Source organism: Microcaecilia unicolor, chromosome 14 (assembly GCF_901765095.1).
Source record: "Microcaecilia unicolor chromosome 14, aMicUni1.1, whole genome shotgun sequence".
NCBI lineage: Eukaryota > Metazoa > Chordata > Amphibia > Gymnophiona > Siphonopidae > Microcaecilia > Microcaecilia unicolor.
Window position 1 is genome coordinate 32,829,962 of NC_044044.1, and position 22,927 is coordinate 32,852,888.

Here is a 22,927-nt window from a genome sequence, read left to right on the forward strand (position 1 = left end):
GGACATCTATAGAAGGGACTCGGATGACTTGATTGTTCGTGGCTTATTACATCTCCATAAGCTTATTCAATTATAGGAATTATAGCCCATCATATTTCAATTTTGACATTAAGCTGGATAGATATCAACATGGTATACCATTAATACGAGTTATTTTACCAGGAACTCATTGTATAAAATGGGATCTATGCTAAAATATCATGAGGCCTGGTAACTAATAACTGGGGTTAATAGTGAAATAACATGTTTTAACAGTAGCCCACTTTCATTTCTTCCCCTAATTACAGAAAAAAAATGTCTCTAGGAATCAAAATCACTGCTACATCTGATAAAGGTGACCCAAGAATGAAGCATTTATGACATCACTGATGAGGTTGGCTCTAATTGGAATCCAGAGCTGATATTGTGATATCATAAAGCGTCATTCCACCAGAGACAGTAACTGCGCAGCTTAACGGTAGCCAACGTTGATAACGTCCCCCCTTAGTGTGAAGAGTTTCAAACAACTGGGGTTAACAGTAAAATAATCTATTTTAATGGGTAGCCCATGTTGATGTCTTAATTCTCATCTAAATTGTTGCTTGACTTTCACAGAATGAGTTCTCTGTCGCTTCTTCCTTTGCCTCCCTTTTTGTTTCCAGGACCCATGGAGGATGAAAATTACACCTCAGTGACAGAATTCATCATTCTGGGATTTTCTGAATTTCCTGAGCTACAAATCCCCCTTTTCCTTTTCTTTTTACTGATTTACCTGATCATCCTGATGGGGAACCTCACTATAATAACCTTGACATGTCTGGACCCTCGTCTCCACTCCCCCATGTACTTTTTCCTTTGTAACTTGTCCATACTGGATATTTCTTGCACCTCAGTCACTCTCCCTAAACTGCTGGACATCTGCTTAACAAAGAAGCAACACATTTCTGCGGTTGGGTGTTTTACACAAGTGTATTTTTTCATGATCTCAATATGTGATGAATTTCTGCTTCTTACAGTCATGGCATATGACCGTTATGTCGCGATATGTCACCCCTTGCATTACTCAGTAATGATGAATCCAAGACTCTGTATTCTCATGGTCACAGGAACCTGGATCTTTGGGTTTCTGGAGCCAATGACTCACACTGTCCTTATGTCACATTTCTCTTATTGTCGGTCCAATGTGATTAACCATTTCTTATGTGATATCTCAGTACTGCTGAACCTCTCCTGTTCCAGCACCTCCACTTACGAATATTTGACCTATGCTGTGGCTGTGCTTATATTGTTGCCTTGCTTTCTGCTAACCCTGACATCTTACGTCTACATCATCTCCGCCATCCTGAGGATCCGTTCTTCAGAGGGGAGGCGCAAAGCCTTCTCCACCTGTTCCTCCCACCTCATGGTCGTTATTCTCTTCTATGGAACTCTGACGGGTTTGTATGTCAGACCAACGTCCACACAGTCAGTGGATCAAAACAAGTTCTATGCATTGCTGTATAATGTTTTAATCCCCCTGTTTAACCCCATCATTTATAGCCTGAAAAACAAGCAGGTGAAAGACGCCATAGGGAAAGTTTTCAACAGAAAGCAAATTCCTGATTGTCAATAAAATATTTTCACTGTTAGTGAAGGTTTAAACATTGTCTTGCTCGAAGAAATAAATATGTCCTTGGGTGGAAATTAAAGATTAAGTGCAGAACTTATATACAACAGGTAGAGTCCTGTTTATTATAGATGTCGATTTATTAAAAGCAGAATGGGTGAAGATTGACGTCTTTCTAGGATTCTGCAAATTGAGAAATAAATGTCTTATTACTTGAGATCTGTAAACCTGGTTTTGTTGTTTTCCTTTCATTGTATTGATAGTTAATTCGCTGCAAGACTTTGTTTTCGGGGATGGGTGCAGCCTTTCTAATCCTTGGTCTATATAGATTTGGGGGTTTCTCAGGGTCTCCACAGCCCCTATTTTATTTGACCTCTAGCAGGATCAAAAGGGGACTCCAGATACAACCAGTAAAATGTTGGCTTAATCCTGAGGGTCAGGAGTATTTGTGCCTTTGGTGGGAATAAGAAACCAGCACATTCAGCACCACTGGTCAGTGATTCTTAAGGCACAAATGCCATGGGTAGAGTTTGACCCCTGCACTGCATTCAAGGCATAAAGTAGACACCAGCCTTGAATATCTGGGACTTGCCGGGATACCGGAAGTTATCTGAGTGTTGGCCAACAATCTAACAGATACGCTGATAACTACCCTGGTGATTTCGGCACAGCCAAGCACTTACCCAGTTTCTGAACAGAAAATTATGTGTTATGTAAATCATTCTACAGACCTGTCTTCCTTATTTCTTATATAGTAATTTGTTAAATTAGAACAAACCTCTTACTCTGTTCATAATTATACCTTTTGCAATATAATGTAAGCCACATTGAGCCTGCAAATAGGTGGGAAATGTGGGTTACAAATGCAGCGAATAAATAAATGTACCACTAACCAGATAAATCCCAGCTCTGTCTGGACTCTGGGCTGTCCAGCACTAACTGAACACTACCATAGCTGTCAACCAGATGGTGCTGCTGAAAATCTGGGCAATGTGCCAGAGAAGATAACCAGGTAGACCATTCACCTGTGGGCAGCTGCCTATATTTATGGCAATTCTATAAAGCATCAAAGGTACAACTGAAAAACTTTAAAGTGCCTGGTGTGATGATCTCAGAAGTGTAACATCTGCCAGGATGAAACTCTTTAGCCAGTTCATAGATTCTATCACGAGGTCCTATTTCTGGAATATTGGTGCATTCTGTTATTTCTTGTAGGGGGCCATTCTACCAAAAAATGATAAGTTTTGGGCTTAACACACTATAACACGGGATTTTAACTAGCAGCAAACTCAAAATGAATGCTGCACCTAAAAGAGGCATTTCTACTAATTTTTTTTTGTCGTGGCTTCTGCATTAAAATTCAGATTAACAGGTACTACCTGCTCCCGGTTAACATGGAAGTACTTTACTGCCTCCTGTTTAGGAGATGGTAAGTGGTCCCACGTTAAATCTGCATCAGCCAGTTAGAGCACGGTATGTGTAACACACTTGCTAGCTAATGCTTCCATGCTCGCTCACTGCTGACGCCGCACCCCTGACAGAAACATTTGGTAACTGGAAAACTATCATAAATCCTTTAATGTGGTCACACAGTAGCCTTTTTCAGCATGTTAATTACTTGTTAAGTGCTTAATGCTATTTCATCAATATGTGTAATGGATCTGGGGACTCTTCCACAAAGGGCAACACATTTTATCAATGGGACCCCTTTATATTTTCTATATAAAAAAAAAACAGTCCAGTGAATGCTTATGACGTACCATCTCTAGAGATAGACTCTGCTGAGGAAAAGATACTAATATAACATAGCATAAATTACAGAACTCAAAATCTAAACCTCACCACCCAACTCATTATCAGCAAGCAAACATCAACATAACTTCTGGAAGGTGAAGAGTTCCACAACCCTGTGTGCATCCACTGAGTCCTCCAGTCCAGTGGAATACTTTTCCGGCAAGATCTGCAGTGTGTATCAACACTTCTGAGAGCTGAGGATCACAGTGAGCACAGAATCGTTCATTACCCTGAGGTAATAAATGCAAGAATCCAGTAGGCAGTATTATCGATTGTAATTGTTAGAATTAATGTACCATCACTCCTACAATGCTTGAGCAGAGGACATGAAAGATAGAGCAAGAGAGCAGGGAACGAGGAAGGATTCAGTGGGATCTACTTAGTGAAGAGTGTTTGGTGAGGAGAGAGGGAGAAAAGAAATGAGTAGAGGAGAGAAAGCATTGAAAAAAGAGAGTACAGTGATACCTCGGTTTTCGTCGATCATCCGTCCGAAAACAATCGGCGAAATCCAAAACCGACAAAAACCGAGGCAATTATTGAAACAATGCCACACCGAGCAGGAGAACGCATGTTTTTGCAAAATTAGCAGCGAAGTCACATGGGCACGCCGACGAAATCCGAGACATATTCTTCCTGGAAAAATTGACGAAAATTGACGATAGCCAAAGTCAACGAAAACCGAGGTATTACTGTATATAGAGAACCAAGATGCGAGACAGGTGTTGGGAGATTAAGGTACAGATGAGAGTGAAGTTATAGCCTGAAGAAGTTTACTCAGAGACTGGAAAATGAAGGAGAAGCGGAGTCAATGCAGTGAAACCATCTCCCCTACTAGCTACAGAACAATTGTTCAACTCAAACTTTCACGTTATCAGCATCCAAATTTCCCCCTTTCCTACTGTTTTTCGATGAGATTGCAGGAAGATAAGTCTTAGAATTAAGAGCAGCCTCACATACGGCAAACCAACATCAAACAAAGGCACCCCAATTGTTGCAATGATTCCTCCGGGTCCCAGAGAGACGTCCATGCAGTTCGTAGAATCACTGCAGCGACGTGCGTATAGATGTTTACGTTTATTCTAAAATGGGTCACTCAAAGATTTGCTGAATGGAGTTGGGTTATAGACTCTTTATGCCAAGTGTTGAAACTCAAGAGTGGTAGTTGTAATCAGGAATTCAAACACTACAGAAAATAGATCACCCTAGTGAGTCAAAGCTGTGTCTCAGTAAAATCATACACAATTTCAAATTATCCAATCAGAGCTCCAGCTTGGAGGTCAAGCTGCAATTCCAGCCTGGACGGGCACCTAATCTTAACCTTTTAATCAGCTTCAGTGCACAGAATCTGCCATTTAAAGATGTCACAGCGTCCAGTTTGATTGAATGCACGTCTGGCATGAGCTAACTACTCTATTTGGAACCAGACGACTTCATACATTTGTCTGATTACTGCTTCTTATACAATACGAAGACCTTAGCTGACCCCTGAGGCAGGCGCTTGTGCGCCAAAACACAGCCCATGTCAGGTCTTTGTAATAATAAAGGACGGCTGTTATCTCTCTCTTGAAGGCCCAGTGTTGCTTTATTGTGTGTGTCAGGATAGATTTGAAAATGAAGACCTTTGTTGGCTAATTGTTAGACAACTCTTGGAATCCAGTGTGTAATGTGGTAGAGCAGCAAAACCAAGGCTCTGAAATCAAGAAATATAATTCTGATTTTTATGGTTCTGTAACTGAATGCATAGAAATAAAAAGACATTTCTTGATAATATGAAAATCCTGGAACACAAAATAATATTTACTAAATGAATGGAAATTATTTTCTTGCTCAACTTTGAAATTATTATTTGGCATGAGATAATTCTGCTGCTATATATATTAAGCTTCTATCATCATATTTCTCATTTGTATGTCATAAACAAGTGATTTTATGGTGGCAAATGATTGTCAGAATAGAATAACAAGAAGACTATGAGAGCTCTCTGTGGTCTGTGTCTAAACAATTCAACGCTGGGAGAGCACTGACCAACTGGGTCCTAGAGGGTCCAGTCAATGGCCTTAGTCTTCAAGCTTCCCAAGATTTGTGTCCACCGTGTAAGACAAAATAACGATACCAAGTAATGTACTAACTATGAGTTGTGTGAAGAGGTTTGCATTGACGCCCACTGTGTTCTTTCATTGTAACAAATATATAACAAGGAAATTTTGAGTGTTTCAATGGTCACATATTCATTTTTGAAACTGTCTTTTCAAATTTCAAGGTGCCCCTGGCAATCTTAGAAGAATCTAATGGAAGAGGAAAATATTACCACAATGACAGAATTCCTCATTCTGGGGTTTTATGAGTTCCCAGAGCTACAAATCCCCATTTCCTTTCTGTTTTTACTGATTTACCTGACCATCCTGATGGGGAACCTCACTATAATAATTGTGACGTGCCTGGACCCTCGTTTGCAGACCCCCATGTACTTTTTCCTCTGTAACTTGTCCTTCCTCGATATCTCTTACACCTCAGTCACTCTCCCCAAACTAATGGACGTCTCCTTGAGAAACAGTCACTATATTTCTGCAGTCGGGTGTTTCACACAGATGTATTATTTCTTATTTTCAGTATGTGTAGAATTTCTGCTGCTTACCATGATGGCTTATGACCGCTTTGTGGCGATATGTCACCCCCTACGGTACAGTGTAATTATGAATCCGAGACTCTGTGTATTGATGGCCATTGGGTCCTGGATCTATGGGATTCTAGACCCCGTGACACACACTGTCCTTGTATCACATTTATCCTATTGTGGGTCCCGGGAGATCAACCATTTCTTTTGTGATATCTCGGTATTGCTGAAACTCTCCTGCACCAGCACTTCCACTATCGATCATATGACTTATATTGTGGCTGTGCTTGTAGTGTTGCCCTGCTTTCTGTTAACCCTGACATCTTACATCTACATCATCTCCGCCATCCTGAGGATCCGTTCCTCGGAGGGAAGACGCAAAGCCTTCTCCACCTGCTCCTCCCACCTCACAGTGGTTACTCTCTTTTATGTATCTCTGACATATCTGTATGTAAAACCAACATCCATGCAGTCCCTGGACCTAAACAAGCTAATTGCTCTGCTGTATAACGTTTTAATCCCATTGTTAAATCCTATCATTTATAGCCTGAAAAACAGAGATCTAAAAGAAGCCATAAGAAAAGTTGTAAAAAGAATGCAATTTCCTTCAACTCAGAAGAACATTTTTCTTGTGAGCAAAGGTTAAACCACCACATCTAACCAAGAGATAAACTCAAGTGCTAGTGAAACAGCCGAAGACTTGTTTTTCCTAATTTTTCTGTTGCACAAACCTTAGTAAAGGGTCATTTTACTAAGGTGTACTGATGGATTTAGTGTGCGCTAAACGATAGGACACTCATTATATTCCTATGAGTTACTTATCATTTAGCGTGTGCTAACAGTGAGCTACATCTGTTGGTGCATCGTAATATAAGGACCCCTTAGTCTCACAGATGGAAAAGGAGTGGGTTGCTGTGATACTGTGAAAGGAATGGAAGTCTGTTCGTGACTGTGGAAAAGTCCCCTGCGGTAACTTTGCACCTCCAAAGGATTTGAGCTAATGCATAGTAAGGAAAGCCATTTCCAGTAGTAGCTCAAGGTGAGATAAGATCAGCTACAGGAGGTATTTCCCAGACCCCAGGGGATGTTACAATGGATGGTTAAGGGGCCTTTTTACTAAGCCGTGTAAGTGACTATCCTGCTTATTTTCGAAGGAGATGGCCGGCCATCTTCCGACACAAATCGGGAGATAGCTGGCCATCTCCTAAACCCGGCCAAATCGGTATAATCGAAAGTCGATTTTGGCCGGCTTTAACTTTGGCCAGCCCTGCGATGGAAAGCAGTTGAAGGAGGCGTGCCGGCAGGGTGCGGAAGGCGGGACAGGAGCATGGTTACGAGATGGCCGACTTCGGCAGATAATGGAAAAAAGAAGGCCGGCTCTGACGAGCACTTGGCCGGCTTCACTTGGTCCATTTAGTTTTTGGACCAAGCCTCCAAAAAGTGCCCCAACTCACCAGTTGACCACCGGAGGGAATCGGGGATCACCTCCCCTTACTCCTCCAGTGGTCACCAACCCCCTCCCACCCAGCGTCTATGCCAGCCTCAAATGTCATACCCAGCTCCATCACAGCACTATGCAGGTCCCTGGAGCAGTTTTTAGTGGGTACTGCAGTGCACTTCAGGCAGGCGGACGCAGGCCCATTCCCCCCCTACCTGTTACACTTGTGGTGGTAAATCCACTGTACCCATTAGTTTCCAATATCACTGATAACCAATGCCAGCCATCTCTAAAGCTGGCCCAAATGTTGAGATCTGGCCGGCTCCGACCATATTATCGAAACGAAAGATGGCCAGCTATCTTGTTTCGATAATATGGTCGGGACACCGTTCGATTATGCCCCTCCATGTGTGCTCAACATGCGCCAAAATGGACTAATGGACTTACTGCCCAGCTACCGCATGGCTCTTGCGATAATTCATTTTTGGCGCGCATCCAATATGTGCAGCCAAAAAATAATTTTTACTTTCACACATGCGTATCGGATGCAATTAAAAAAAAAACATTTTAAAATTACTTCCTTTGTGGCAAATGAAACAGAATAAAGAGAAGTGAAATCTATCCACTGTATGTAAATGAGCACATTAATTATTAATTACTCAGGACAGTATCAAGGATGATCGAGGATATCACCCACTTTGGTAGGAACATTTTTCTTATTATTGTGCAAGGATTCAGTTTCTCTGGGGTATTTTTATTACATTAGTCTCAGAATTGTCCTAGTTAATAAAAAGTTAATTTCTGAATGTTTTTGGAGATCTGCTGTGTGCTGGGGAAAACTCAGACCATTTCAAAATGATTGGAGGCTGCCAAATACAACACAAATTACCCTTCCCTTGCCACAGTGAAGGAGCTTGCTTGAAAATGGGGGTGCTCAGCCACCCCTGGCACCCACAGAGCTGGCTTCTATGACTTACTCTTTCATCAACGAAAACAATTGGGTGATCTGTGATTATTTATCATGAACTTCAGGGATCCTTTCTCAGAGGGACCTTTAGTGAGTATAAATATACTGAGAGATGAGGATTATAAGATCAGAGTTGATGCAGCCCCATCGCTCATGCTGGAGGTAAGAAATATTATCAGACATTGTAATCCCTCTGTTAGTCATCCTGTCATCATATGTGAAGCTCAGTATCTCTCATTGTGAAAACTGGAAGATGAAGACGTTATGAAGCCTTTCATCAGCAAATGTAAGAATATTTTCTACAGATCCAACATCCTTTACTGTTGGTCAGACCAGAAGGCTTCTGTATATGAAAAGGCACAACCAGCTTCTCCTTCAGAAATCAGGAAAAAATGATATGGTGCAAAATGCTATCAGTATATCTTATCTGAAAGGAATCCCTGTATGCCAAGGCTTAGCATTAGAGAAATTCCATAGGGAGATATTCAACCGCTGGCATTGAGTATCTCGATCAACGGTGGCTCTTGGAAGTTATCCAAGCGCAGTCCATATTAGTGCTGGGGGGTGCATTATATCTGGTCTTACTTGCTCCATTAGCTATACAGGCACCGTTGCTGGAATAACGTCCGGGTCCACCCCGATACTGCCCCTGCTCCGTTGCTGCCCAGATGATGACTCTCGGTGGTCACTGACGAAAGTCTACGGCATAATCAGGTTGAGTGCAACTCAGTATCAACAGACAGACATGGCAGCCAGAAGAAATGGTTAAATATTGTTGAATTTCTGTCTGAATATTTTTAATCATTTAGCCATCAGGAAATTATGTGCAAAGTATTTCATATATTATTGTTCAAAATCTCTTTTTTTTTTGGGGGGGGGGGGGGGGTAAAATGTTGATAAATAAAAATATGTTTTAAAAATCTCTTTAAAAAAACAAGCTAGTTCTCTTCAATCAAAGGTATGGTGTGTTTTGATACTGCAAGAAATAAATGACTGAATTATTGAATTTTTAAATTGCTATGAACTTGTTAAAACAAAATTTAAATTGTATTTCTCTTTGTGACCCTGATGAAGGCAAAGTTGTCAAAAGAATGCTACTGTTGAGTTGTTTTATTTATTGATCTCATGCTGAATCTCCTTCCAAAGGGAAGTCCATTGTAATTTTATATTTTACATATTTAAAGCAATCGGGTCGGTATTCAGTGTGGCTTAATCAGGCAAGAGAGGATCCTGCTAGTGCCACTGAATATCAGCTCTGACTGTCCCTGGACCACCCTGGCACTGCCCAAATAGAGTCGAGGTGATCCCAGAATTTATTTAGGTAGAACAATTTTCAGCTTGGAATCCAAATATCTAACTTATTATTATTATTATTAGCATTTGTATAGCGCTACCAGAAGCACGCAGCACTGAACACCTGATTCAAAGAGACAGTCCCTGCTCAAAAGAGCTTACAATCTAAATAATACAGACAGACAAGACAGTTATGGGTGAGGGAAGTAATGGGTGAGAAGGAAGGGACAAGGGAGGGCAATTGAGTAGTGGCTAGGAGCTAAAAGCAGCAGTGAAAAGGTGGGTTTTCAGCATAGATTTGTGGAGTGGAGTGGAGGAGTGGCCTAGTGGTTAGAGTGGTGGACTTTGGTCCTGGGGAACTGGGTTCGATTCCCACTGCAGGCACAGGCAGCTCCTTGTGACTCTGGGCAAGTCACTTAACCCTCCATTGCCCAGGTACAAATAAGTACCTGTATATAATATGTAAGCCGCATTGAACCTGCTATGAGTGGGAAAGCACGGGGTACAAATGTAATACAAAAAAAACCAGGTAGAGATAGAGCTAGGCATATAGGTCCAGGAAGTCTATTCCAGGCATAAGGTGCCACGAGAGAAAAAGAGCGAAGCCTGGAGGAGAAGGGGGACGACAAGAGAGATTTGTCCAGTGAGCGGAGTTCACGGGGAGGAATGTAGGGAGAGATGAGAGTGGAGAGGTAATGGTGGGGCTGCAGAGTGGATGCATTTAAAGGTCAGTACGAGAAGTTTAAACTGAATGCGGAAGCGGACAGGAAGCCAGTGAAGTGACTTGAGGAGTGGGCTAGTGTGGGTATAACGATTCTTGCGGAAAATAAGTCATGCCACAGAATTGTATAAACTGTATAAAGTGAGGACAGGTAAAGGCATATGATGCTTTTGCAATAAAGCTTTCAATCCATCCACACGTCTCCTTCGTTGTTTAAGAAGAGCCATCTTTCCCTACTCCTTTTTTGGGCTATAAATCACCCCTCCCTGTGGCTTCATTTAACCCAGACATGGCCCAGGATTGAGTACCCGGATCTTACTCAGCTCCCAGCTGTCAATATTTAAGGAAAACCTGATGCCAGTAGACTTTTTCTATATATATATTACTGAATTATTGAATTTTTACACAGCTTGCATGGTGAACATAGGATTCCTGATGGACAACTGCTTAAACATATGACATTTCTCTCATGGTATGCTTTTGCCATATAGGTGTTCCTTTCAGATGATACTGTTAGGAAATAATAAATTAATACTATTTGCTGATTTTTGATCTGGAAGCTGGTTGTGCCTTTAGATTTATAGAAGCGAAGAATTTTGGACATCTATAGAAGGGACTCGGATGACTTGATTGTTCGTGGCTTATTACATCTCCATAAGCTTATTCAATTATAGGAATTATAGCCCATCATATTTCAATGTTGACATTAAGCTGGATAGATATCAACATGGTCTACCATTAATATGAGTTATTTTACCAGGAACTCATTGTATAAAATGGGATCTACGCTAAAATATCATCAGGCCTGGTAACTAATAACTGGGGTTAATAGTGAAATAACATGTTTTAACAGTAGCCCACTTTCATTTCTTCCCCTAATTACAGAAAAAAGAAAAGTCTCTAGGAATCAAAATCACTGCTACATCTGAGAAAAAGTGAGCCAAGAATAGGACAATGAAGCATTCATGACATCACTGATGAGGTTGGCTGTAATTGGAATCCAGAGCTGATATTGTCATGTCATAAAGCCTCATTCCACCAGAGACTGATACTCTTCACACTAAGGGGGGGACGTTATCAATATTGGCTGCCGTTAAGATGCAAAGGTCCTGTTTTATGCATCGAGATTTAGTTACTAATAACTGGGGTTAACAGTAAAATAATCTATTTTAATGGGTAGCCCATGTTGATGTCTTAATTCTCATCTAAACTGTTGCTTGACTTTCACAGAATGAGTTCTCTGTCACTTCTTCCTTTGCCTCCCTTTTTGTTCCCAGGACCCATGGAGGATGAAAATTACACCTCAGTGACAGAATTCATCATTCTGGGATTTTCTGAATTTCCTGAGCTACAAATCCCCCTTTTCATTTTCTTTTTACTGATTTACCTGATCATCTTAATGGGGAACCTCACTATAATAATCATGACGTGCCTGGACCCTCGTCTGCAGACCCCCATGTACTTTTTCCTCTGTAACTTGTCCTTCCTCGATATCTCTTACACCTCAGTCACTCTCCCCAAACTATTGGACATCTCCTTAAGAAACAGTCACCATATTTCTGCAATCGGGTGTTTTACACAGATGTATTATTTCATATTTTCAATATGTGTAGAATTTCTGCTGCTTACCATGATGGCTTATGACCGCTTTGTGGCGATATGTCGCCCCCTACGGTACAGTGTAATTATGACTCCGAGACTCTGTGTACTGATGGCCATTGGGTCCTGGATCTATGGGATTGTAGAACCAGTGACACACACTATCCTTGTATCACATTTATCCTATTGTGGGTCACGGGAGATCAACCATTTCTTTTGTGATATCTCGGCATTGCTAAAACTCTCCTGCACAAACATTTCCGGCATTGATCATATGACTTATGTTTTGGCTGTGCTTGTAGTGTTGCCCTGCTTTCTGTTAACCATGACGTCTTACATCTACATCATCTCCACCATCCTGAGGATCCGTTCCTCGGAGGGAAGACGCAAAGCCTTCTCCACCTGCTCCTCCCACCTCACAGTGGTTACTCTCTTCTATGTATCTGTGACATGTCTGTATGTAAAACCAACATCCATGCAGTCCCTGGACCTAAACAAGCTAATTGCTCTGCTGTATAATGTTTTAATCCCCTTGTTAAATCCTATCATTTATAGCCTGAAAAACAGAGATCTAAAAGAAGCCATAAGAAAAGTTGTAAAAAGAACGCAATTTCCTTCATCTCAGAAGAAAATTTTTCTTGTGAGCAAAGGTTAACCACATCTAACCAAGAGATAAACTCAAATGCTAGTGAAGGAGCCTTAGAGGGGCTTAATCGAACGCAAACACCCATCTCCATGGGCGCCTATTTCCGTGGGGGGGACAACCTGTATTTTCGAAAAAAGATGGGCGCCCATCTTTTTTTTTAATAATACGGGTTGTGCGGGGCAAATGCCTAGGATTTGTGCATTTTTCAGCTGGGCGCTATCGGTGTTCAGCGATAATGGAAACCGAAGGTGCCCACGAATAAATCCTAGGCATTGGGTCATGGGAGGGGCCAGGATTCGTAGTGCACTGGTCCCCCTCACATGCCTGGACACCAACTGGGCACCCTAGGGGGCACATTTACAAATTAAAAAAAAATAGCTCCCAGGTGCATAGCACCCTTCCCTTGTGTGCTGAGCCCCCCCAAATCCCCCCCCCAAAATCCACTGCCCACAAGTCCTACACCATTACCATAGCCCTAAGGGGTGAAGGGGGGCACCTACATGTGGGTACAGTGGGTTTTGGGGGGTTTGGAGGGCTCAGCATTAACCAGCACAAGTGTAACAGGTGGGGGGGGGATGGGCCTGGGTCTGCCTGCCTGAAGTCCACTGCACCCACTAACAACTGCTCCAGGGACCTGCATACTGCTGTCAGGGAGCTGGGTATGACATTTGAGGCTTGAAAAAAAGTTTTTTTTGGTGGGAGGGGGTTAGGGACCACTGGGGGAGTCAGGGGAGGTCATCCCCGATTCCATCCGGTGGTCATCTGGTCATTTAGGGCCCTAAATTCTAGCTAAAAATGCCTTTTTTTTAATGTGATTATCGGCGAAAGCCGCCCATCTGTCCTCGGCCGATAACCACGCCCCAGTCCCGCCCTCACCACGCCTCCGACATGCCCCCGTAAACTTTGGCCGATTCCGCGACGGAGTGCAGTTGAAGGCGCCCTAAATCGGCTTTCGGTTATACTGATTTGGGCGCCTTTGCGAGATGGGCGTCCATCTCCCGATTTGGGTTGAAATATGGGCGCCCATCACTTTTGATTATCAGGCAGTTAGACTCAATTTTCCTAATTGTTTTTGTTGCACAAAGCTTATTTAGTTAACTTAGGGGTCCTTTTACTAAGCTGTATTAGTGGATTTAGTGTGCGCTAAATGATAAGACACTCATTATATTCCTATGGGTTTCTTAACATTTAGCACGTGCTAATCGTTAGTGAGATACATCTGTTACTACAGCGTAATAAAAAAAAAACCCTTAGTCTCACAGTTGCCAGGCTTTGACAGTGGAACTGCCCTCTGGATTAAGGACCGGTCTGTGGAGCGCTTTTACTAAAATGCGTTAAAATCTGGGCTTAACGGAGTTTATCATGGGAGTTTCCTGCGTACTATGCCCAAATTTAATGGGGCAGTATTTAGGGCTTTTTAAATATTCTTTTTTTACAGGTCTTGTGCTAATTTATCCAGTAGAGCTCAGGACTTGAAAAAAAATAATGCAAGGCATTTACCAGCTCCTATTTAGGAGGTACTGAGGGTCCTGTTTACTAAGCTGCGCTAACGTTTTTAGCGTGTGCTAAAAATGAGCACACGCTAATGCAAGAGACACCCAGAAGAACATATGAGTGTCTCTAGCATTAGCACATGCTAAAAATGCTTAGTAAACAAGGGCCCTTAGTGCTTATACAGCTGTGATTCACATCTGTCCACCCGTGTCTATTGGTTTTAGCTATAATGTTCTACTTCAGGTAAGCTGCACTATTTCCTACCCCCCATCTTTCTTTACTGACAGCCTCATGAGCGCTGGTCACAGACTCTGATGGTGCCTCCCGTTGCAAGGGCAACTCAGCCACCTGGTATAACTTGTTACAAATGTAATTGGGTCTTTCATATGTGCTGGAGGCTTGCAATTGGTGTCCTTGCCATACCTCTTCTCAGTAAATTACAAGACTCCAGCACATATGCAGCACCTATGATTGGTCCAGGGTAGAGCAGAGGTGGATGCTCACCACAGCCTATAAAAACTACGCTGCAGACAAAGAAACTCTGAAAAAAATAGGCATGTTTGGAAAGAGAGTTTCAGATCCATCCAATAGCCTATTTTTTCCCTAAGGGGGTGCTCTCCCCCTTCATAGAAACTAATTCTCTATAGTTAAGAATCTTTCTTTCATTCATTCTTTCTTTCTTCCTTTCTTTCTCTCTGTTCTATCACCTTTGTAAGTTTGTATGACAGTGAGGAATAAACTTTCCTTCCTCCTTTTTCTCTTCTTTATATAATTAGTCTGATTACTTATCATTACCAGAGGTACTGATGTTATCAGTTGCAAGTTGTTACAAACTTACAAAATCTATCCGATGCTGTGCTGGAGAATAAGAATAAAAGACTTTTAATTCTCAAATTCCTGTCCAATGTTTCTATAATATTTTCTAATATTTCATAAGATGTTTAGAGAATAGCAACCAAATGCACAGCCAGATAGAGCGCGGTATGTGTAACACACTAGCTGGCTTAATGCTTCCGTGCTCGCTCACTGCTCACGCCGCACCCCTGACAGAAACATTTGGTAACAGGAAAACGATCATAAATCCTTTAATGTGGTCACACAGTAGCCTGTTTCAGCACGTTAATTACGTGTTAAGTGCTTAATGCCCTTTGTGGAAGAGTCCCCAGATCCATTACACATGTTGATGAAATAGCAACACATTTTATCAATGGGACCACATTATATTTTCTATATTAAAAAAACCACACTCCAATGAATGCTTATGACATACCATCTCTAGAGAAAGACTCTGCTGAGGTAAAGATATTAATATAACATAACATAAATTACAGAACTCAACATCTAAACCTCACCACCCAACTCATTATCAGCAAGCAAATATCAACATAACTTCTGGAAGGTGAAGAGTTCCACAACCCTGTGTGCATCCACTGAGTCCTCCAGTCCAGTGGAATACTTTTCCGGCAAGATCTGCAGTGTGTATCAACACTTCTGAGAGCTGAGGATCACAGTGAGCACAGAATCGTTCATTACCCTGAGGTAATAAATGTAAGAATCCAGTAGGCAGTATTATCGATTGTAATTGTTAGAATTAATGTACCATCACTCCTACAATGCTTGAGCAGAGGACATGAAAGATAGAGCAATAGAGCAGGGAACGAGGAAGGATTCAGTGGGATCTACTTAGTGAAGAGTGTTTGGTGAGGAGAGAGGGAGAAAAGAAATGAGTAGAGGAGAGAAAGCATTGAAAAAAGAGAGTACAGTGATACCTCGGTTTTCGTCGATCATCCGTCCGAAAACAATCGGCGAAAACCGAGGCAATTATTGAAACAATGCCACACCGAGCAGGAGAACGCATGTTTTTGCAAAATTAGCAGCGAGGTCACATGGGCACGCCGACAAAATCCGAGGCAATCGACGAAATCCGAGACAAATTTTTCCTGGAAAAATTGACAAAAACCGAAACTGACGATAGCCAAAGTCAACGAAAACCGAGGTATTACTGTATATAGAGAACCAAGATGCGAGACAGGTGTTGGGAGATTGAGGTACAGATGACGGTGAAGTTATAGCCTGAAAACGTTTACTCAGAGACTGGAAAATGAAGGAGAAGCGGAGTCAATGCAGTGAAACCATCTCCCCTACTAGCTACAGAACAATTGTTCAACTCAAACTTTCACATTGGTTATCAGCATCAAAATTTCCCCCTTTCCTACTGTTTTTCGATGAGATAGCAGGAAGATAACTCTTAGAATTAAGAGCAGCCTCACATATGGCAAACCAACATCAAACAAAGGCATCCCAATTGTTGCAATGATTCCTCCAGGTCCCAGAGAGACGTCCATGCAGTTCGTAGAATCACTGCAGCGACGTGCGTATAGATGTTTACGTTTATTCTAAAATGTGATATACTACCCGTAACTACCAAAAGATCAAAGCGGTTTGGAACTATCAATTAAAACAGGAAAGAGCAAAACACTCACATCTTAGATAGATGTTGCTATATACAGCCCCCTTATTTTTATGGCTAAGTGCTGGGCAAATTAAACACCTGCTGGAAATAGATGCATATGACCGACCCCCCCCCCCCCCAAGTTAAACACTTATTATTTCTGCATGCTCATTTCTGAAATGGTCCTATCATTTGTGCTTAACACAACATACATCTTTTCGCACTGCTATTTTTGCAACCTAACTTACTCCCTGATTACTAAGACGCACTAGTGACTGGCGGACACATTCACTTTGAACGGGCTGTGTCGGCATTGACTCACGGCTTAATAAACAAGGGAGTTAAAGAACCAGATGTACAAAAAGGTTTTCCTCCATTTTGCAGATATTTTTATCAAAATAAGCTATACATCAAAAAGGGAGCCTGCCTGGCATCAGCTTGTTCCAAACATTGGGAAACTGGAAAGGACATTGAAAGAGGCAGAAAAATGAAAACACGTTTACCTGCAAATGATTCTAAAGAATTGACACAGATGTTAAAAAAAATGTAAAAAGCAAGCAGATTAACATAGTCTCAGGAAACCATGGAGAATTACATCGAAATAGCAGGCTGATCAATTCCCCTAAATCTCCAGATTCAAAAATGAACTGGGTCACTCAAATATTTGCTGAATGGAGTTGGGGCACCCGTGGCAAGGGAGCTATGCATGTGGGAGCTGTTTCTGAAGTCCACCGCACTGACCTCTAGGGTGCCCAGTTGGTGTCCTGGCATGTCAGGGGGGCCAGTGTACTACGAATCCTGGCCCCTCCCACGACCAAATGGCTCGGATTAGGATGTTTTTGAGCTGGGCGTTTTTATTTTCCATTATCGCTAAAAAAAAAAAAAAAATGCCCAGCTCAGAAACGAACAAATCCATGGCATTTGGTCCGTACAAACCGTATTTTTGGAAACAAAAAAAGACGTCCATTTTTTTCAAAAATACGGTCTGTCCCTCCTCTTCACTTACCCATTTTCGGACATAGACGCCCATGGAGATAGGCGTTCGCGTTCGATTATGCCAAACAAGAAAATAATTTGGCTACTTTAAATTAATATTTGGTATGAGGTAATTCTGCTGCTATATAAAGCTTCTATCTTCATATTTCTCATTTGTATGTCATAAACAAGTGATTTTATGGTGGCAGATGATTGTCAGAATAGAATAACACGAAGACTATGAGAGCTCTCGGTGGTCTGTGTCTAAACAATTCAACGCTGGGAGAGCTCTGACCAACTGGGTCCTAGAGGGTCCAGTCAATGGCCTTAGTCTTCAAGCATCCCAAGATTTGTGTCAACCGTGTAAGACAAAATAACGATACCAAGTAATTTACTAACTATGAGTTGTGTGAAGAGGGGTTGCATTGACCCCCACTGGGTTCTTTCATTGCAACAAATATATAACAAGGAAATTTTGAGTGTTTCAATGGGCACATATTCATTTTTGAAACTGTCTTTTCAAATTTCAAGGTGCCCCTGGCAATCTTAGAAGAATCTAATGGAAGAGGAAAATATTACCACAATGACAGAATTCCTCATTCTGGGGTTTTATGAGTTCCCAGAGCTGCAAATCCCCATTTCCTTTCTGTTTTTACTGATTTACCTGACCATCCTGATGGGGAACCTCACTATAATAATCATGACGTGCCTGGACCCTCGTCTGCAGACCCCCATGTACTTTTTCCTCTGTAACTTGTCCTTCCTCGATATCTCTTACACCTCAGTCACTCTCCCCAAACTATTGGACGTCTCCTTAAGAAACAGTCACCATATTTCTGCAATCGGGTGTTTTACACAGATGTATTATTTCTTATTTTCAGTATGTGTAGAATTTCTGCTGCTTACCATGATGGCTTATGATCGCTTTGTGGCGATATGTCACCCCCTACGGTACAGTGTAATTATGAATCTGAGACTCTGTGTACTGATGGCCATTGGGTCCTGGATCTATGGGATTGTAGAACCAGTGACACACACTGTCCTTGTATCACATTTATCCTATTGTGGGTCCCGGGAGATCAACCATTTCTTTTGTGATATCTCGGCATTGCTAAAACTCTCCTGCACCAACACTTCCACCATTGATCATATGACTTCTGTTTTGGCTGTGCTTGTAGTGTTGCCCTGCTTTCTGTTAACCATGACGTCTTACATCTACATCATCTCCAGCATCCTGAGGATCCGTTCCTCGGAGGGAAGACGCAAAGCCTTCTCCACCTGCTCCTCCCACCTCACAGTGGTTACTCTGTTCTATGTATCTCTGACATGTCTGTATGCAAAACCAACATCCATGCAGTCCCTGGACCTAAACAAGCTAATTGCTCTGCTGTATAATGTTTTAATCCCCTTGTTAAATCCTATCATTTATAGCCTGAAAAACAGAGATCTAAAAGAAGCCATAAGAAAAGTTGTAAAAAGAACGCAATTTCCTTCAACTCAGAAGAAAATTTTTCTTGTGAGCAAAGGTTAAACCACCACATCTAACCAAGAGATAAACTCAAATGCTAGTGAAGGAGCCTTAGAGGGGCATAATCAAACGCAAACACCCATCTCCATGGGCGCCTATTTCCGTGGGGGGGGGGGGGGGGACAACCTGTATTTTTTGAAAAAAGATGGGCGTCCATCTTTTTTTTTGATAATACAGGTTGTGCGGGGCAAATGCCTAGGATTTGTGCATTTTTCAGCTGGGTGCTATCGGTGTTCAGCGATAATGGAAACCGAAGGCGCCCACGAATAAATCCAAGGCATTGGGTCATGGGAGGGGCCAGGATTCGTAGTGCACTGGTCCCCCTCACATGTCTGGACACCAACTGGGCACCCTAGGGGGCACATTTACAAATTAAAAAAAAATTAAAATAGCTCCCAGGTGCATAGCACCCTTCCCTTGTGTGCTGAGCCCCCCCAAATCCCCCCCCCCAAATCCACTGCCCACAAGTCCTACACCATTACCATAGCCCTAAGGGGTGAAGGGGGGCACCTACATGTGGGTACAGTGGGGTTTGGAGGGCTCAGCATTAACCAGCACAAGTGTAACAGGTGGGGGGGGGGGTGGGCCTGGGTCTGCCTGCCTGAAGTCCACTGCACCCACTAACAACTGCTCCAGGGACCTGCATACTGCTGTCAGGGAGCTGGGTATGACATTTGAGGCTTGAAAAAAAGTTTTTTTTGGTGGGAGGGGGTTAGGGACCACTGGGGGAGTCAGGGGAGGTCATCCCCGATTCTCTCCGGTGGTCATCTGGTCATTTAGGGAACTTTTTTGGGACTTGTTCGTGAAAAAAAGGGTCCACAAAAATTGATGGGACCTCCCGTTGCAAGAGCAACTCAGCCACCTGGTATAGCTTGTTACAAATGTGATTGGGTCTTTCATATGTGCTGGAGGCTTGCAATTGGTGTCCTTGCCATACCTCTTCTCAGTAAATTACAAGACTCCAGCACATATGCAGCACCTATGATTGGTCCAGGGTAGAGCAGAGGTGGATGCTCACCACAGCCTATAAAAACTACGCTGCAGACAAAGAAACTCTGAAAAAAATTGGCATGTTTGGAAAGAGAGTTTCAGATCCATCCAATAGCCTATTTTTTCCCTAAGGGGGTGCTCTCCCCCTTCATAAAAACTAATTCTCTATAGTTAAGAATCTTTCTTTCATTCATTCTTTCTCTCTGTTCTATCACCTTTGTAAGTTTGTATGACAGTGAGGAATAAACTTTCCTTCCTCCTTTTTCTTTTCTTTATATAATTAGTCTGATTACTTATAATTACCAGAGGTACTGATGTTAGGTTTTGTGTGTTTGTTACAACATGCAACCGATATCTGATGCTGTGCTGGAGAATAAGAATAAAAGACTTTTAATTCTCTAATTCCTGTCCAATTTTTCTGTAATATTTTGTAATATTTCATAATATGTTTAGAGAATAGCAACCAAATGCACAGCCTAGTACAGTTTCCACATCCTACGGTACAAATATACAATTACCAGAGTGGTAGAACCTATGTTGCACCTCTTTGGTTGACAGTATTCCATTATCCTATATGTGTTGGAAAATTTACAAGGCCCAGAGGCAGTCAATATTGCTGAAACACAGCCATGTTGAGTCTTCAAATGAACAGTGACCCTTCACACCCACTCTCTGGGGTCCTTTGAGCTTTTTGTCTGTGCTCTTTTGCTGCAGTGCCGATTCCCTCGCCTTTGGTTGCTTTGCTCCCAGGTTAATTTACACAACTTGTGTGTATTTTGTCAGGAATGAGCAGACAGGTGATGGTAAAGGGTATGGGATTTGGATATAGTTCAAGGTAAGTTACATTTAGGTACAAGAGGTTATTTCCCTGTACCAAACGTTTTTAGCGTGCATTCCTATGGGCAACTCTAACGTTTAGCATGCCCATAATTTTAGCGCTCGTTAAAAACTTGAGTGCGCCTTTGTAAAGACCCTCTAAGTGTGAGTCACCTATAATTCACATATGTTCCAACATCAAAACATGTGATTTTTAAGGAGAAAAGAAAACCTCAGACATCATGAACAGCCTTGTGTGTATCATGCTGGTTCATGAATTTCTTTCAACAGTCTTCATAAAACTCCTTTTTATTGAAAATAGTTAAATCACCAGCTTGAAGCACAGTTAAAAGTTTTTGCACGTAAGATATTTAAAAAAAAAATTATAATGAACAAAATCATTTAACAACGTCCATTGATACAGCACTTAACATTTTGAGTATTATTTCCCTGTACCCAAGGGCTTACAATCTCCATAACCCCAGCCCAGAACACCTGTATGCACTCTGGGTAGTATTGTAGGATGAAAAGTGGAGAGCCTCAGGGATCTGAAATATAATAAGAATACTTTATTGGGTATGTCAACCTCTTCCCAATAAAGTTAGTAATACGGCTTCAGAGAGACTCTCTCTCTCTCTCTCTCTCTCTCTCATGGAGTATAGTGTGTGAGGAGGGGAAGGGGAAGGGGACAGGAGAAGTGAGAAGCTCACATTTGACATGAGAGAGTACCACCTATCAGGAAATGGTAGAGGGACAGTCAGAATCTAAAACTGGATGGGCAGGCATGAGAGCACGGAGAGGGAAAGATCTGAGTGTCCTGAGTAGAGAGTCAGTAAGTAAAGCCATGAATGATTGTCACTGGAAGACATTAGTCTAATAATTCCCATCAGTACAAATAATAATAAAGCTTCTGATTTACAGGTGACCTTCACTGTTACCCATAATTTGCCCTATGAATGATGCTCACACTCCACTGCTCAGTTAAATGCTCCCGTTAGAAACGGTGAGGGATGACCCTCTGCTTGTTGAACCTCTTTTACTGTCTCCACTGCAAAGCTAACCTTCAAGAGCTGTAGAACATACACAATGTCTGATGGCAAAAGGGACATTTTCACTCTGGGTTTCAGTCCATAATCTCCTCTTTTATCTGCAGGTGTCTCTTAATTATAGTTCATGCTCTTCAGTTTTTAGTTCTCTTCTGCAATTTATTTCCTCTGTGGTGTGTCCAGGAGTAAGTTTATTTATTTGTTTGTTACATTTATAACCCATATTGGGATATATGTAAGCCACATTGAGCCTACAAATAGGTGAGAAAATTTGTAGGCTCAATGTGCCTTACATAGTACCGAAAAGGCGTTACAGACGCCGGTGTGAACAAATACAAAGCGATGCTGTGGTAAGATAAAGTTTATGTGGCACAGCCACACTAGGGAATCGTACAACGGAAGAGTTGTGTTATGTCCATTACGTTCTTTAGTTTCAAAAGTTCACTGTATCCCCATCCGCCGGGATCCATTTCTGCAGATTTCAGAGGCAGCAACGTGCATTTATATATAACAGGCTCCAAGAATGACCCAGCAGTGCACACGAGCTCTCAGAAATTTTACCCAGGCTCCAAAAAAGGCACTGCCATGTGCAGGGTGCTCTACGGGGTGATTCAAGAAGGTTGTGAAAACGCTTACTTAGATGAAAGGTGATCAGGCAACTCCTTTAATAAACCAAAGTTAAAGTGCTACACAGTACAGAATGAATTCTAATCTTCACAACCTGGACCATCTCCTTCCTGACGCTGTGGAACATATGTTTGGGCCCCGTTCACGGATCTAAAGTTTTCCAACTTTTGAGGAAAACAATGTAGCCGGACTTATTTGCAGCTTCACTCCATTGTAAAACAAAATCTGTTTCCATCTGACACTGAAGCTGTCTGTGCTGTATTCAAGCTTCCTGTGTATCAGTAGAACATCTTCACAGGGCTCGGATGACGGACTGTTCTTCAGCTGTCCGTGCTGTATTCA

The 22,927-nt window shown here is 42.0% G+C and overlaps 4 protein-coding genes across 4 annotated transcripts; all 4 read left to right on the plus strand.

Moving 5' to 3' along the window:
- Positions 1-646: 646 nt before the first annotated feature.
- LOC115457424 (olfactory receptor 1009-like) lies at positions 647-1,591 on the plus strand. The gene has a single exon (XM_030186842.1). The coding sequence runs from the start codon at positions 647-649 to the stop codon at positions 1,589-1,591; it is 945 nt and encodes a 314-aa protein (XP_030042702.1).
- Positions 1,592-5,667: 4,076 nt separating this feature from the next.
- LOC115458441 (olfactory receptor 1009-like) lies at positions 5,668-6,639 on the plus strand. Its single transcript, XM_030188407.1, has 2 exons — positions 5,668-6,579; positions 6,610-6,639. Exons 1-2 carry the CDS (start codon positions 5,668-5,670, stop codon positions 6,637-6,639), a joined length of 942 nt encoding a protein of 313 aa, XP_030044267.1.
- A 5,055-nt stretch (positions 6,640-11,694) lies between these two features.
- Positions 11,695-12,666, plus strand: LOC115457425 (olfactory receptor 1009-like). The gene has a single exon (XM_030186843.1). It carries the CDS (start codon positions 11,695-11,697, stop codon positions 12,664-12,666), a length of 972 nt encoding a protein of 323 aa, XP_030042703.1.
- Positions 12,667-18,137: 5,471 nt separating this feature from the next.
- LOC115458427 (olfactory receptor 1009-like) lies at positions 18,138-19,117 on the plus strand. The gene has a single exon (XM_030188393.1). The coding sequence runs from the start codon at positions 18,138-18,140 to the stop codon at positions 19,107-19,109; it is 972 nt and encodes a 323-aa protein (XP_030044253.1). The 3' UTR covers positions 19,110-19,117.
- Positions 19,118-22,927: the final 3,810 nt, after the last annotated feature.

Coding starts and splice junctions, on each gene's coding strand:
- LOC115458427 (XM_030188393.1), top strand. CDS start 18,138: ATGGAAGAGGAAAATATTACCACAATGACAGAATTCCTCATTCTGGGG.
- LOC115457424 (XM_030186842.1), top strand. CDS start 647: ATGGAGGATGAAAATTACACCTCAGTGACAGAATTCATCATTCTGGGA.
- LOC115458441 (XM_030188407.1), top strand. CDS start 5,668: ATGGAAGAGGAAAATATTACCACAATGACAGAATTCCTCATTCTGGGG. Junction 6,580..6,609: donor AAGAAGCCATAAGAAAAGTT/GTAAAAAGAATG, acceptor CCTTCAACTCAG/AAGAACATTTTTCTTGTGAG.
- LOC115457425 (XM_030186843.1), top strand. CDS start 11,695: ATGGAGGATGAAAATTACACCTCAGTGACAGAATTCATCATTCTGGGA.